This window comes from Papio anubis, chromosome 14 (assembly GCF_008728515.1).
Source record: "Papio anubis isolate 15944 chromosome 14, Panubis1.0, whole genome shotgun sequence".
In the NCBI taxonomy this organism is placed as follows: Eukaryota; Metazoa; Chordata; class Mammalia; order Primates; family Cercopithecidae; genus Papio; species Papio anubis.
The window spans coordinates 10,987,647-11,002,870 of record NC_044989.1 but is presented as its reverse complement, the minus strand read 5'-3'; the positions used below and the strand labels follow the sequence as shown (position 1 = coordinate 11,002,870).

Below are 15,224 nucleotides of genomic sequence, written 5' to 3'. Positions count from 1 at the left end.
CTAAAACATCTTTATTTCATGGGCCTTTGATATATTATTTTTTGAAACTAATTAGAAAATTTCTGACAGAGGTTTGTAAAAATCTTAGTTAATTATATAATTAATAGAACAAAATATTCTGAGTTCCTAACATGGGTCAAAGTAGTGTTTAACTTCTGACATAAGTATAGAATAATTAATATATAATTTGATCCTTGGGTGATATTTTATTCCTTTATTCAAAATTTTTTACAGCAAGTTATTTCATGTCCGACCAGTTACACAGACAGATGTATATAGAGCAGATGCTAAAGAAATTCCAAGGATATTCCAGGTAAACATAGTTTTGTTTATATTTGGTTGGTTGGCTTTGTTTTGTTTTTTTCACATTTAGAAGTTGTCAAATGACGTGGCATATTAAATCTCTTCATTCTTTGGCCCTCTTCAGGTTACCTTTCTGTTTCAGTCCTATTTAAAGATGGTTTGTTGCTTTGTGACTTTTGTGCTTAATTCTGTTTGGGAACGTCTTCATTCCTGTCTCCATTTTACTTGTTAAAGCTTGTAGTGTGTTTGTATCATGTTTCTGGTCTTTGCTATATTTTTGTTTAAGGTTGGTTATGACTTTTTTTAAGCATGAATTTTTTTCCCTTCTGTTGTTGTGTAATCTCAGCTCTCTAGAAAGTTAGAAAAGTTAGTTATGGAGGTAAATTTTGTACCTTGTAACCCTTTTACCTCCAATTTAAAGTGAAGCCACATTCTTCCCTTTACTACTTCCATTTTAAAATTAGTCAAACCAACAATGACTTACTGATTTCCTTCTATGTAAGAGTCATTGTGCTTGGTGTACTGTGTGGAAGTTGGCTCCTTGTTTTCTGGAGGCTTATCATGTTTATTTGGAGTATAATACACATCCTCTCCTCTTTCTTTTCCCCCTCAACTCTCAAAATACAGGACTTTTTAAATGAAGCTGTGCTTATAGCTGTTACCCAGTTTTCTGTTAAGTATTACAAAACACCAATTAGTATAATCACCACATTTCTTCAAGTGATTGTTTTGAACAGTCCCTCCCAGAAAAACTTTCTAACACCTATGAAGTGCACATTTGCCTTTTGCTGACCTATTTTGATAATACTGCTAAAGCATGGGTGTTACAAAGAAAATAAGGAGGCAGCATTTGAAGAGGATCAGTTCTTTTGAAATGCAAACCAAAGTGACTGTCTTATGACTTTTCTTACATAAGCTTTTGATTGTTTGCATAATCAAGAGCTTAAGTTTGTACTTCAGATACATTTTCTTCTCTTTGAATAATTTAGGCTAATGTTATTTTATTTACACTATCAGAATTGTTACTACATAAGAAATAGCATGTTTGGAAATCATTTATCGTTCTTTTGACATTCATAGATTCTGTATGCCAATGAAGGAGAAAGTAAGAAGGAACAAGAATTTCCAGTGGAGCCAGTTGGAGAAAAATCTAATTATATTTGCCACAAGGGACATGAGTTTATTCCTACTCTTTATCATTTCCCAACCAACTGTGAGGCTTGTATGAAGCCCCTGTGGCACATGTTTAAGCCTCCTCCTGCTTTAGAGTGCCGTCGTTGCCATATTAAGTGTCATAAAGATCACATGGACAAAAAGGAGGAGATTATAGCACCTTGCAAAGGTAAATGGTAAATTATTTGCTCCATTGATATTGGTTATGTTCATATCATTTTAAGCACATTAATTTTTTTTTCAAATTTTTCTTTATAGTGTATTATGATATTTCAACGGCAAAGAATCTATTATTACTAGCAAATTCTACAGAAGAGCAGCAGAAGTGGGTTAGTCGATTGGTGAAAAAGATACCAAAAAAGCCCCCAGCTCCAGACCCTTTTGCACGATCATCTCCTAGAACTTCAATGAAGATACAGCAAAACCAGTCTATTAGACGGCCAAGTCGACAGCTTGCCCCAAACAAACCTAGGTAATAAATTAAAATGTGGTAAGAAAAAAAAAAATCTATTAAAATATTTTGTATTTATAGTCAAACTACAAATTTTCCTAGTTAGTTTTCCTTTGCTTGGTATTTTAGTGAACTGTGGAATACCAAGTGTTTGGAACTGTTTTAATGTGCATGTCATATTCATCGATTCAGATGAAAATAATATAAATTTATTTACTAAATCACACACATACAGTAAATTCAACCAAAAATCTTTAAAGATTTTTGTTGTGTTTATTTGTACAGTAAATCCTCACTTAACATTGTCCGTAGGTTCTTTGAACCTGCGACTTTAAGCAAAACAATGGCAGGTCCTAGAATTAGGTTGTTTCCTTCAAAATTGTTTTGTTATATCCTTGATGAGAAGAAAATGGTTTTGTTATACTTCATTTAGCTTAAAGTCGTACTTTCCAAGAACCTATCGATGATGTCAAGTGAGGACTTACTGTATAATGATATAATTTTCAGCTTTTATGAGCACTTGAGTAATTTAATAACTTAAAAGATAGAATTAACATTGTACACAGACCTCACATTGTTAAGTGCACACACTGTGTTTCATATTATAAGCTTTTATTATGTTACATGATTTGGGAGGCAAGTTTAAAATCAGCTTAAGTTTTAAATCTATAAAACAGTATCTTGAGTGTGATTTTAACAGCAACATAGACCAGCTTTAAAAATGCAAGTATGAGCTAATGGGTAAAAGTGGCCATTCCTTGGAATTGAGGTAGAGTTAGGAAAATGGAGTAAGGTCAGGGTTGATCATTATGCACCAAAACATTTTGATGGAGCTATTTTCAGATAGCTACGTGAAAGTCCTTTAGTTAAATATCTTGATTCGCAATAGCCATTTCTTGACTTACTAACTACTTCAGCATTTATAAACATTGCTATCCATTGAACATGAAATGAACACAATAATTTGGTTAGCTAAAGGAAAAAGCATATACTTTGATCAGATATCTAATTTCAGGTATCCTTTTGGTTCCCTGACACAGGACCTTCAGTATATGAATATTGATGTGCATTGGCTATATTGTCGGAAATCTGATTCTGACCACAAACATCTTAGATGAAACTTTCTTGAAACTAATCTCTCAAGGAAATAATTAGAATGACAAAGGCAGAATTGGTGTTTCAGCAGTGAAAATGTTTAATATTTTGTGTGAGGTATGATAAAACTAAACAAAATTAGTGATTATTGACTAAAGCTAAAGAAACTCAGAATTCAGAGATACTGAAGGCCATTTCATGTGCCTTCTGTAAAACATCTGAAAATTAAATTTATATTATTAATATTGTAGAGCTATTAATGCTTAAATGGTATTTTAATACCTTATAGTGTATAGTGATTTCAGTTTCCAGAGTACTTCTCTACATATTCTTTCCTCTCCTTTAACTTCTTATGTATTATCTCCTATGCTCTTTAAAATAGTCCTGTGGAATAGAACAGGTATTGTTATACTTAGTTTTGATTAAGACTCCGGAAGGGGTTTGTCTAGATCTAGAATTATAACAACTCCAGATATCCTTTTGATATATTTTTTCCTTTTGTGCTATTTGACACATTAATGATTTCACTACATATGATAACATATATCGAATTAGTTTATGAGGCATGCTCCCAATTATGTAACAGGCTGTTTTTATGTACACTGACTTACAAATACCTTCCTTTCCCAATCCAAATCAGTGTTATGGTCTGTTTGAAAGTACATTTATTTCTGATTTTTGTTACTTTTTTTTTTTTTAACTTCTGGCCTTGCCCTGTGAATCATTCTTCATTGATTTTTTTTTTTAATACATTTTGTCATAGCAACGGTAAGTAGTAGGAATTTCTTTCTCTCACATCTGCATGTAAATAAAACTAATATCAAAACTGACTGTAAAATGTGTAGTGTACATTTTGTGAAAAAATTTAATACATTCTTTGAAATTCTAAACATAAAGATGGTCACATTTATAATATAATTTGGATTTTGTTGTGCATCTGCAACATTATTTCCATTGTTTTTGGCATTTGAGTCTCCATTGTTTCATGTACTCCTAGCATTGTATCTGTATCTCTTACATGAATCAATCAACCTGCATTATAATTATTATTATTATTATTATTATTTTTGAGACAGGGTCTCACTCTGTTGCCCAGGCTGGAGTGCAATGGCATAATCATGGCTGACTGCAGCCTTGACCTCCCAGGCCCAAGTGATTATTCTCCCACCTCAGCCTCCCAGAGTAGCTGGGACCACATGCATGCACCATGACACCTGGCTAATTTATTTTTATTTTTATTTTTTGTAGAGATAGGGGTCTCCCTATGTTGCCCAGGCTGGTCTCAAATGCCTGGCCTTAAGCAATCCTCCCACCTCAGCCTCCCAAAGTGCTGGGATTACAGGCATGAGCCACCATGCCTGGCCAGTATTCCATTCTGAATGTCACATTTTAAGAGTCACTTATACAAATTGAAGCGTATATAGATGAGAATAACAGAGGTTGCAGTATGTCATTTGAAAGTATACAAATGTAGCAAGCAAAGGAACTCAGGATATTTTGTTTTCTAAAGACATTACTTGAAAGTATGAGAGATGATAAATAGTACTAAACAGCTAAAGACCTTTTCCTTGGAAGATGTATTAGAAGAAGAACCAATCAGAAAGGCAAATCGTGAATCTCATTGAGTAGCATGGTTCCAGGGAGGAATCAAGCCTCAGGCTGGATGGCTTTTAACATTCTACTGGACTAAAGCCCGTTCAATATACAAATGGGTGGAACTAGTAAAGGGTCATCCAAGAAAACGGAGGCGCAGAATTGCTGGTGTGTCTCGGCAGTGATCTGATATCTAGCTCTTTGTTTGAGTTTGTTTAATATTAGTCTTAGCAGTAGTCAATCTAGCTTTAGTTGAACTAATTTGACATGGTATCCTTCTTAAAACAAAGTTTGGCTTTGTTAGATACATCAAATATAAAGTGAACCCATAAATGTTCACTTAACCATTTTTGGTAACTTTTCCTTAGTGTCTTTGTTTGTGGTCATCTGCCATTACATCTTTTCTTCTTTTTTTTTTTTTTTTTTTTTGTGAGATGGCGTCTCGGTGTGTCACCCAGGCTGGAGTGTAGTGGCTTGATCTCGGTTCACCACAACCCTCCACCTTCCAGGTTCAAGCAATTCTCCTGCCTCAGCCTTCTGAGTAGTTGGGATTACAGGCATGCACCATCACGCCCGGCTAATTTTTGTAATTTTAGTAGAGACGGGGTTTCCCCATGTTGGCCAGGCTGGTCTTGAACTCCTGACCTCAGGTGATCTGCCTGCCTCGGCCTCCCAAAGTGCTGGGATTACAGGTATGAGCCACCGCACCTGGCCTCATTACCTCATCTGTGGCTGCTTTGACAGTCCTGGTTCTGATTCTGTTTGTTTGTTTGTTTGTTTGTTTGTTTGTTTGTTTTTTGAGACAAAGTCTTGCTCTGTCACCCAGAGTGGAGTGCAGTGGTGCCATCTTGGCTCACTGCAACCTCCTCCTCCTGGGTTCAAGCAATTCTCCTGTCTCAGCCTCCTGAGTAGCTGGAACTACAGGTGCGTGCCACCACACCCAGCTAATTTTTTGTATTTTTAGTAGAGACAGGGTTTCACCCTGTTTGCCACCTGACCTGGTGATCTGCCTGCCTCGGCCTCCAAAAGTGCTGGGATTACAAGTGTGAGCCATCACGCTCAGCCTCTCCTCTTAACTCTGTTTTCAGCACTTCTTTTTTTTCTATAGTGGTGAAGTTTATTAAAGTAATAGATAAGTGTTAGCTATTATTATACTAGTTTATCCGCAGAACCACCCTGTGAGGTAGCTATTAATATATCTCCATTTAACAGATGAAGAAACTAAGGCACAGAAAGCTTGTGTACCCAAGGTCACCCAGCTAATAAGTGGCAGAGCCATGACTTTAGATCCAGATAATCTTGTTCTGGAACCTTGACTTGGAACTGAAGTAGTCACTGCCTCATTGTGATAAGAGTAGAACTTAATTATTTGACAGTTCATAAAAATAATGTGTACAAATGCTATTCTACAGGAGTGGTTTTTTTTGGTACTTTTGAGTTAAAATTAAAATGCCATACTGGAAAAGTAGGAAATTTGTGAATAAAATGCTAATTTTTGATGAAGACAATTTGGGGAATCCTAATTTGTTTCGATGCAAGATAAAAATATACCAGTCTGGGCCGGGTGCGGTGGCTTACGCGTGTAATCCCAGCACTTTGGGAGGCCAAGGCGGGTGGATCACCTGAGGTCAGGAGTTCCAGACAAGCCTGGCCAAGATGGTGAAACCCCGTCTCTACTAAAAATACAAAAATTAGCTGGGCGTGGTGGCAGACACCTGTAATCCAGCTACTCGGGAGGCTGAGGCAGAGAATTGCTTGAACCCAAGAGGTGGAGGTTGCAGTAAGCCGAGATTGCGCCACTGCACTCCAGCCTGGGCAACAGAGTGAGACTCCATCTCAAAAAAAAAAAAATTAGATACCAGTCTGGCTAGAGGGCATTGCTCTTTAATTATTTTTCTTTTAAAGATTTTTTATAAAGCAAAAATGCAGCAAATGCTCATTTATTGAGTTTTAAGAAGTAAAACATGGCAACACAGTTAAAACTTAAGGGAGGAAGTAGCTATTGTGTCATTATTATCTTTGTTCTTCTCCATTTCTAAATGTTAGAAAGTTAACAGTCTACTTGGGAAAATAATGAAGTTATATACAATTTGATGTGTCAAAAATAAATCCATACATGAATATATACCTGATCTTGAATTGGAGAAGAATTTTCCAATAATAAAAGCAAAGAAAACAAAGCCAAAGATCAACTACCCCAAAATTGAAGCCTTGTAAATGTAAAAAACACCATGTCTTTACAAAATATATGAGAAGATGAGCTACTATCTTCACATATGAAAAGTTCTTATAAATCATTGAGAAAAAAGATTGCCTCATCCCCATACAGAATTAGTGAGGTGTATGCAGGCATTATTATGGAAACAGCTGTTACATGTTAAAAAAAAAAAAGGGATCAGCCTGATTACGGTAGTCCCCCTTTATCTCAAGGGATATGTATTCCAAGACCCCCAGTGGATGCCTGGAATCAGGAATAGTGCTGTGCCGTACACATACCATTTTTTAAAATCTGATAATGAAGACCCTTAATAAGTGACTAATAGGCATGGATATGCTGGACAAAGGGATGACTCACATCCCAGGCAGGACAGAGTAGGATGGCACAAGATTTCATCACGCTGTTCAGAATGTTGGGCAGTTTAAAACTTCTAAATTGTTTTGAGGTTTTCTATTTAATGTTTTCAGACTGTGGTTCACCACTGGTAACTTGAAACCATGGAAAGTGAAAACAAGGATATGGGGGGACTACTGTATTAAGAAATTAACATTAAATTAAAACTATAACATAAAACCATTTTTCACCTACCAAACTGGCAAGGGTTAAGAAACGAAATGGGTACTTTTGTGGACTGTTGGTAGAACTCCAAATTAAATGCATTCTTTCCAAAGCATCTTTGACAATAAGTTTGACAGGCCTGAACTATATCCCTGTTGATTAGTTAATGGTGGAGACAGTCAAGCAACAGGCAATTACAGTACTATGTAAAATGCTGTTTATGATAGAGGCATGAACAGAGCGCTGGGGGAAACGAGGGAAGCATGGAGAATTCTTCCTGAGGACATTAAGAAAGATCTAAAACAATGGAGGATGGATAATTTTACAAGCAAACAAATAAGGGAAAATCAGTTCCAGGCAAAATGTCATGTGCAGAGGTACAAAGTTGTCAGAATTACTTATGTATTTGTAATTTTGTGTTGGGTTGGGGTTGGGAGAAGGCAAGGGCAAGGTGTAGTAAAAGATGATGTGACACTGGAAAGAAACTCTGAACCCAGCTGAAAAGCTCCGTGTACACTGCTCTCAGGAGTTTTGATTTATAAGTAGAAGTCTTTCAATAAGGGATTGGTATTCAGGCTTAATGAGATCCTGAACTGAGTACTTGACAATGAAAACGGAGAAAATAAACCTGGATTCGGAAAGATTTCTTCAGTTGAAATAACTAGAATTAGATGACTGATTCGAAGGGATGAGGGGAGAGGGTGTAAGGGAAGTCTTCATCATGCACTGCACTCGTATCTAGCGATTAGACTTTTAAATTTGAGATTATGACACTGGCACACACTTCAAAGGTTTTGAAAGGATATGCAATGCAGCTTTCTCCTAACCTATGCTAAAGCTGAGGTGGGGATGCCCTGGAAGGCCTGCTGATCACAATCTCCCAAGCAGTAGAGCTGAAACCCTAGCTATAAGCTACGTTATATGTAAGTCTAGAAAAATGAGTGTGTGCCAGGTTGTGATATGCATTAAGTAAGTAATTATATATGTTTGTGTGTTTTCTCAAATGTTGTCCTATGTTTAGCACATTTTAAAAGAGTAATTTGAGTCGCTGTATTTATTTTAAATTAGAGTAATCATCCATTAACCTATTCTGTCAGTGTTTCTCAGAGTTAACCAGCTGTATCAGAAATCACCTCAGGTTTCTTATTTGAAAATGCAAATATTTGGGCCCTTTTCAGTCATATCTAAATCTCTTGGAATGAGGCCTTATAAAGAGCAGTAGGTAAATCATGTACACTAAAGTTTCTTGCTTTAGAAGTGTGTAAATAAGAACCACTGACAATAGTGATTATAGGTGAGACTTTGGGGACCAGATGAGTTCCTTGGCACGAATTGATTCATGAACACCACAGTTTTACAAATGAAAAAGTTACTCCTATTTATTTATTTTTATATTTATTTATTTATTTATTTATTGAGACCAAGTCTCACTCTTGTCCCCCAGGCTGGAGTGCAATGGCACGATCTTGGCTTACTGCAACCTCTGCCTCCCGGATTCAAGTGACTCTCCTGCCTTAGCCTCTTGAGTAGCTGGGATTACAGGCACCTGCCACCACGCCCAGCTAATTTTTGTATTTTTAGTAGAGACAGAGTTTCACCATGTTGGCCAGGCTGGTCTTGAACTCCTCACCTCAGGTGATCTGCCCGCCTCGGCCTCCCTGTGCTGGGATTACAGGCATGAGCCACTGCGTCTGGCCCAGTTACTCCTATTTTTAAAAACAAAGATGATAGGAATATTACAGTTAGGTTATTGAATTAGAAAGAAAAGACCACATATATCCTAACTCTAAGTTCAATTTAGCCAAGATGAGTTGATAATGCTACTTATATACTTGTGGCTTTTCCATTGTCCCTAGTTTTTCATATGCAGGACAAAGCTCTTGGTGACATATTGAGCAGGCAGGGTCCTACTGAAATTCAGAAAGCTGCTTTCTTATTCTATTACTCCCCTTTTACCCCATGGTTTTTGGTGCTATAATGGAAAAACCGAGCTGACAATCTGACCACGTTGGTGAAGGGAACATTGACAAATGTGTTTTCATAATTCTCAAATCAAACTGGGCATCAGGATGGTTACATGTTTATCTGGGGTATGGGAGTGAGGAGGGAAAAGCAGATTGTTATTATCCCAAATATGATCGCTGTCTTCAGATATCTGGAAGGTGTACTTGGCCAACGTGATTATATGCATTTATATATAAAGGGCAAGGCTTCCTTGTGTGTGTGCATCTTAATTTTAATCTTGTTGTTATCCATGAATGGAAAATTAAAATGCTTACCACACATTCAAAGTATGATTTCTAAGTCATAACATTAAGTTACAGTTTCTAAAGAGTGTTAGAGTATAAATTTACAAACCTCCTATTGCAGATTGCTTGATTTGGCATTTAAAGACTGGGATTGGTCATTTGATGATGTTGATGGTGGTGGTGATGATGATGACGATGTTTTTGATTTCTGAAGAAATAAATGGGGTAAATCAAAAAATGAAAAATCAGTTATTTTAGTACTTCAACGTAGCGCATGTGGTTTGCACTTGGGCTTTCATTATTTTTTATTTTTGAAACTTGTTTTTAATAGTATATAGTTAAAAGTAGTTTTCAAAAAGTTGCTAACTGAAATTTACATGTTAAGTGTAAAAGTGAAATGCTATGTTCAGATTCTTCATTGGCTATAAATTTTTAATACAATTAGAATTTATCTTAGGAATGAGATATAGCAATCACAAAAGGAGTTAATTCTGATACGTTCTGTTCATTCCAAAGAAGCCATATTCAGAAGAGAAGTAAAATTTACAGCGTTTTCAAGTTCGTACAGCTATATTAGTTTGTGAACATAGCATGGGATTCCTTTCTCCCTCCATCTCTCTCCTCTTATTTCCAACTTGCAAGAATTGAAAGCATAAAATCTTTATAAGTCTAATAAGTGCTGTAAAATAGCTGTTTCTGATTTGGCGTTTTTGTGTGTGGTGCTGTGAAATGTTTGCTTTGTGAGAATTTAATGTTACCCTTGCTGAAGAATGTCAGTGATACGCTGTGAGAATTGTGCTTTTAGAAAATGTAAAATAATTTGGTTAATAGTGGCTCAAGGAGATTTGAATGAAAGTTGAGCCTCAACTTAAACCTTTTACATAGAAAGATTTAAAAGAAATAATGTCTGTTTTAGTCTATGTTGCAAAACATAAATCAGGTAGTATTGGTATCTATTTATAATCAGGTTTCATAGAGTAGCTTGTATATATTTACTACAACAAAGTATTTGGCCCTATCTTATAGATAAAAAAAAAAAAATGTGTGGCTTAGGGTTGAACAGCCAAGTAGAACCTGATCAATAGGCCCATTTCCCTGTCAGCTACATGAGGCAGCTGGCAGTTCAACCCCAAATCAAACTTTATCTTCTGAGTTACTCTGTGGCATATTGTTTAACCCTAATAGCTTGTTAACCATATTAAAACTTGTGTGTAATGTGTGTAGCTAAAATTCCAAAATCCCAAGTTGTTTTGGGAAAGAATATAATTGCATGTACCTGCAGGAAAAGTAATACAGTAAGTATGTTTATGCATGATTTTAGTGTTAAAAAACATAGTAGTTGGAAGACTGTATAGTTTAATAATGTGAATGGAGTGCTTTTTCTAGGAATTTAATAATCTCTTAAATTATTTCACTGTATCAACTAACTTTGTTTTTTCTTTCTTTTCAGCTAACTGCCTTCTATGAAAGCAGTCATTATTCAAGGTGATCGTATTCTTCCAGTGAGAACAAGACTGAAATATGATGGCCCAAAATTTATTAAAAAGCTATATTTTCCTGAGAGACTGATACATACACTCATACATATATGTGTTCCCCTTTTCCCTGTAATATAAATTACAAATCTGGGCTCCTTTGAAGCAACAGGTTGAACCAACAGTGATTGGTTGATAGACTAAGGATATATGCAACTCTTCCAGACTTTTCCATAAAGCGCTCTCGGCAGTCACTCACACTACAATGCACACAAGGACTGAGAAGAGTTAAAGTCTAAAGAAAACGTCTTTTCTAGCTTCAACAGAGAGGTTTCACCAGCACATTTACCAGAAGAATCTGGGAATGGATTCCACTACAGTGATATTGACTGCATCTTTAAGAAGTGACCATTATACTGTGTATATATATATAAACACACAACATATATATATATATATATAGTACTCTATTACTGCAAGGTTTTTTAAACTTCCCACTTTATTTTTTTATACACATTAATCAGATATCATTACTTACTGCAGTTGCAACTATGCACTTGTATAAAGCCATAATGTTGGAGTTTATATCACTCATTCCTGTGTACCTGATGGAAGTTGCATGTTCATGTTTAAGCAGTTACTGTAACAAGAAGTTTAAAGTTAATTATATCAGTTTCCTAATGCTTCATGATAGGCAACTTTACCCATTTTGAATGCCTTAATTTAATTTTTTTTCAAAGTCTCAGCCCTTTGTGTATTAAAAAACAAAAAAAGTGTTTACCAGCTCTTAGGATGTAAACTAGCTTTGTGGAAGAGAAATCGTGCACTATTTTTACACATAAATAGTTATATCAATGTCAGCCTATTTTGATTAACAAATGTTTTTAAAGTATTATTGGTTATAGAAACAATTATGGATGGTGTTGGAACTAATATATCCTTGATGTCTATTATTCATTCAACCCTTTTTACAGACCTCAGTATTAGTCTGTGACTACAAAATATTTTCTTTGCTTTAAATTTGCTGGCTACCCTAGATATGTTTTTATTCCTGGTAAAGACATTTGTGATTACATCTTCACACTTAAGATTCAAAAATTTTCCCAAATATAAAGAAAACTAAGACAGACTGTAGATACATTTTAAATATTTAAATATGATCCTCAGACATACAGCTGTGTGTGGCAATATTTTAGTACTGGGTTAAGAAAACTGGTAACTGGGAAGAAGTGGCCTCAAAGGCACTTAATTTGATTTTTATTTTTTAAATGCTGTCAAAGTTACAGTTTATGCAGGACCATTCGTGTTATATTCTCATGATCCCAGATAAGTGTATGTTTTATACTGCAACAGTATGCAGCAATAGTAAGCATCAAGTTTTTGTTTTTTGTTTTTTGTTTTTTTAAATTATGAAGCCTTTTAACAGTCTCTCTTTATATAAATACACACAGAGTTTGGTATGGTATTTAAATACATCATCTGGCCGGGCGCGGTGGCTCACGCCTGTAATCCTAGCACTTTGGGAGGCTGAGATGGGCGGATCACCTGAGGTCAGGAGTTCAAGACCAGCCTGGCCAACATGGTGAAACTGTGTCTCTACCAATATACAAAAACTAGCTGGGCATGATGGCAGTTGCTTGTAATCCCAGCTACATGGGAGGCTGAGACAGGAGAATCGCTTGAACCCAGGAGACGGTGGTTGCAGTGAGCCAAGACCACACCACTGCACTCCGGCCTGGGCAGCTGAGCGAGACTCCGTCTCAAAAAAAAAAAAAAGTCATCTAATATTTCAATGAAGGAAGTAGACATTTTTCACTGATTCCCTCTGACATCAGTTAGAGATGTTTAAAGAGTTAGATCCCCACAATAGATAGTATTGTGGAAACTGAAAAGTAGCCACTGGCTACTGATAGACTGAAACTGATTTTGTTATTCTTATGTTCTCCAGTCTGCACTCTGCTGTGCTGTCTGTGCTCAGACTAGATGTGCATGCCGTTTCCCTTGCAGGTGTGTTCTGCAGCTCTGGTTTTGGGGGACAGCTCTTTTTTAAGTAAGATTAAAAAATAAAAAATATATAAAATTTATATAGAATAAATATTTCCATTCATTAGAGTTGTTAAAAGGAGACTGAATTAATATTTTATATAAAGATTTTGTTACATTATGGGAGGTTCTATCCTATTCTGAATTGGAGAGTATATATATATATATATATTTTTAATAAACTTTATTAAGGTGAAATAATTTCAAGTTTACACGAGTAACAAATATTTGAGTAAAAAAGGCAAAAGTTTAAATTTGGAATGCTGTATATATTAGAGAATATGAGGAATCATGGTGTGACCAACTGTATAAGGAAGATTCATATGAAGGTCTTAGGGGAAAAATAATTCTGAAGGGTGAAAAAAAAAATCTCTCCCATGGAGATTCTTCACATTATATGGTTTGACATAAGGGTTTATAAGGTTGTTTGTCCAACTAATGAAAATGCGCTTAATAAAAAATTCTGGCCTTGGGTGAGAATTCGCTTTTTACCGCATTGCCGCTTTCACGTACATACATGAGTGCATGCATCTATAAACGTGTTTTCTTTCCAACACTTATTAAATATGAAACAACCTGATTTTGTGCTCGTTTCTCTTTTTTCTTGAGGCCCTAAAGCTTCCAAGATAAATATTTATAAGACTAAAAGTTGCTTGTTCCTTCACACCTGATTTCTCCTAGAGCTATAAATACCTCCTATGGGGAACTAAGAAATCATGAATACTGGGATTTTCTTATTGGATTTTTTACTTTTGTTTTGTGGGGATAACGAGACAGAAGTGAAAGGAAAACTGGTGCCGATATTGCTGTTTAAATTAATGTATAGTGAATGTTTTTAAAGTATTAATTTTAAAAAACCATGTTCTCTAGAAACAAATTTTAAAAATCTATATGAAAGTTTTAAAATGTTCTAGCTAACTAATGGATAAGCATACCAGTAAAGCCAAAATAAAGGTTAGTGCTTTTAAAACTAACCTGTGTTAGAGTTACATGAATCGGGCTCTAAAGTATGTATTTTGCATCCATTTATCTATAGATCCTAAACAGAAATACTCTAGGTTGCTACACCACAGTTTTAAGAAGTTATGCTGCAGCTGTTACTCTTCTAGGATTCTGGTGGTAAAGTAGAGAAACTCGGAAACTGTATTAACCTTATTGAAACATGCTTTAAATCGTGTCTAAAATCTGATTGGAGCAAGTCACTGCTGAGCTTCTCAGTCTGCATTGACACTGCTACTGACTCACCTCTCCTTCCCTGGAAAAAGGCTTCAGCTTCCCTATGTTGTGAAGACACCATTTGTAAGCACTTTGAACATAAGCACTGTGTGACAGCGCTGGATATCATGCTTGGGGGGGCCTCTCCCTGACTCCCATCCCCGTAATAATGAGTTTTGTTTGAAATTGTAGTAAGTAATGAACTGCATGGTTTAGAAAATCATAAATATTTGATCAGCTGTCCCCTCTGAACAAAAATTGCACCCCTTTTTTAAAGTTTTGTTGCATCTTTGTAGTAATGTAATTGTATTTCATGCCTGCTTTTTATAAAAAAAAATAAAATAAATGGAGACATAAGCATTTTCATACTTCTCCTGTGAAATAGTCCTAGAATACGGCAACTTTCTAAAGTTTACCCAAAACATTTGCTCTCTCTATAAGATGGGTATAAACAGTGGGATGAGGATAGTAAATAAGTCTTATAACTAAGGCTGTAGACTTGTGATTCTTCTGCCCTATGATTTAATTCATGGAGGAATACCAAATCTCAACCAGGAGCCTATCTCTGATTTGATTTGGGTGTTTTAAGATGCACACAAATACAACAAACTCATTTGAATTGGTGAGGATAAGGAAAAGAGGCAGGATGTCTGTTTTGTCAGGAAATAGTGTGCTGAGAAAGTGTTTTCTAGGGCAGTTATTTGCTATATGATTTTGGGCAGGTTATTCACTCTGAGCCTCAGTGTTTTCATCTGTAAAATGGAGATTGTGTCTACTTTACAGGATCACTGCCAGATTAAGTATGATAATGTGTGTAGAATGTCTGAAATGGCTCCAGTGTTTGTTGCCTG

The 15,224-nt window shown here is 35.8% G+C and overlaps 1 protein-coding gene across 7 annotated transcripts in view; it reads left to right on the top strand.

Annotated features, from left to right (window-relative positions):
* The window catches only part of ROCK2 (Rho associated coiled-coil containing protein kinase 2), a 162,522-nt gene extending 147,789 nt beyond the window's left edge, over positions 1–14,733 (top strand). For 4 of the 7 annotated variants that reach the window (XM_021924576.2, XM_021924578.2, XM_009183683.3 and 1 more), the window contains 5 exons: positions 235–313; positions 1,384–1,645; positions 1,735–1,948; positions 9,762–9,865; positions 11,091–14,733. In XM_021924576.2, coding sequence (XP_021780268.2) covers positions 235–313; positions 1,384–1,645; positions 1,735–1,948; positions 9,762–9,852 — 646 coding nt within the window. In that variant the 3' untranslated portion in view covers positions 9,853–9,865; positions 11,091–14,733. The remainder of the gene's footprint in view (positions 1–234; positions 314–1,383; positions 1,646–1,734; positions 1,949–9,761; positions 9,866–11,090) is intronic. The other 3 variants (XM_009183682.3, XM_003908284.4, XM_031654933.1) reach the window with 1 other exon arrangement.
* Positions 14,734–15,224: the final 491 nt, after the last annotated feature.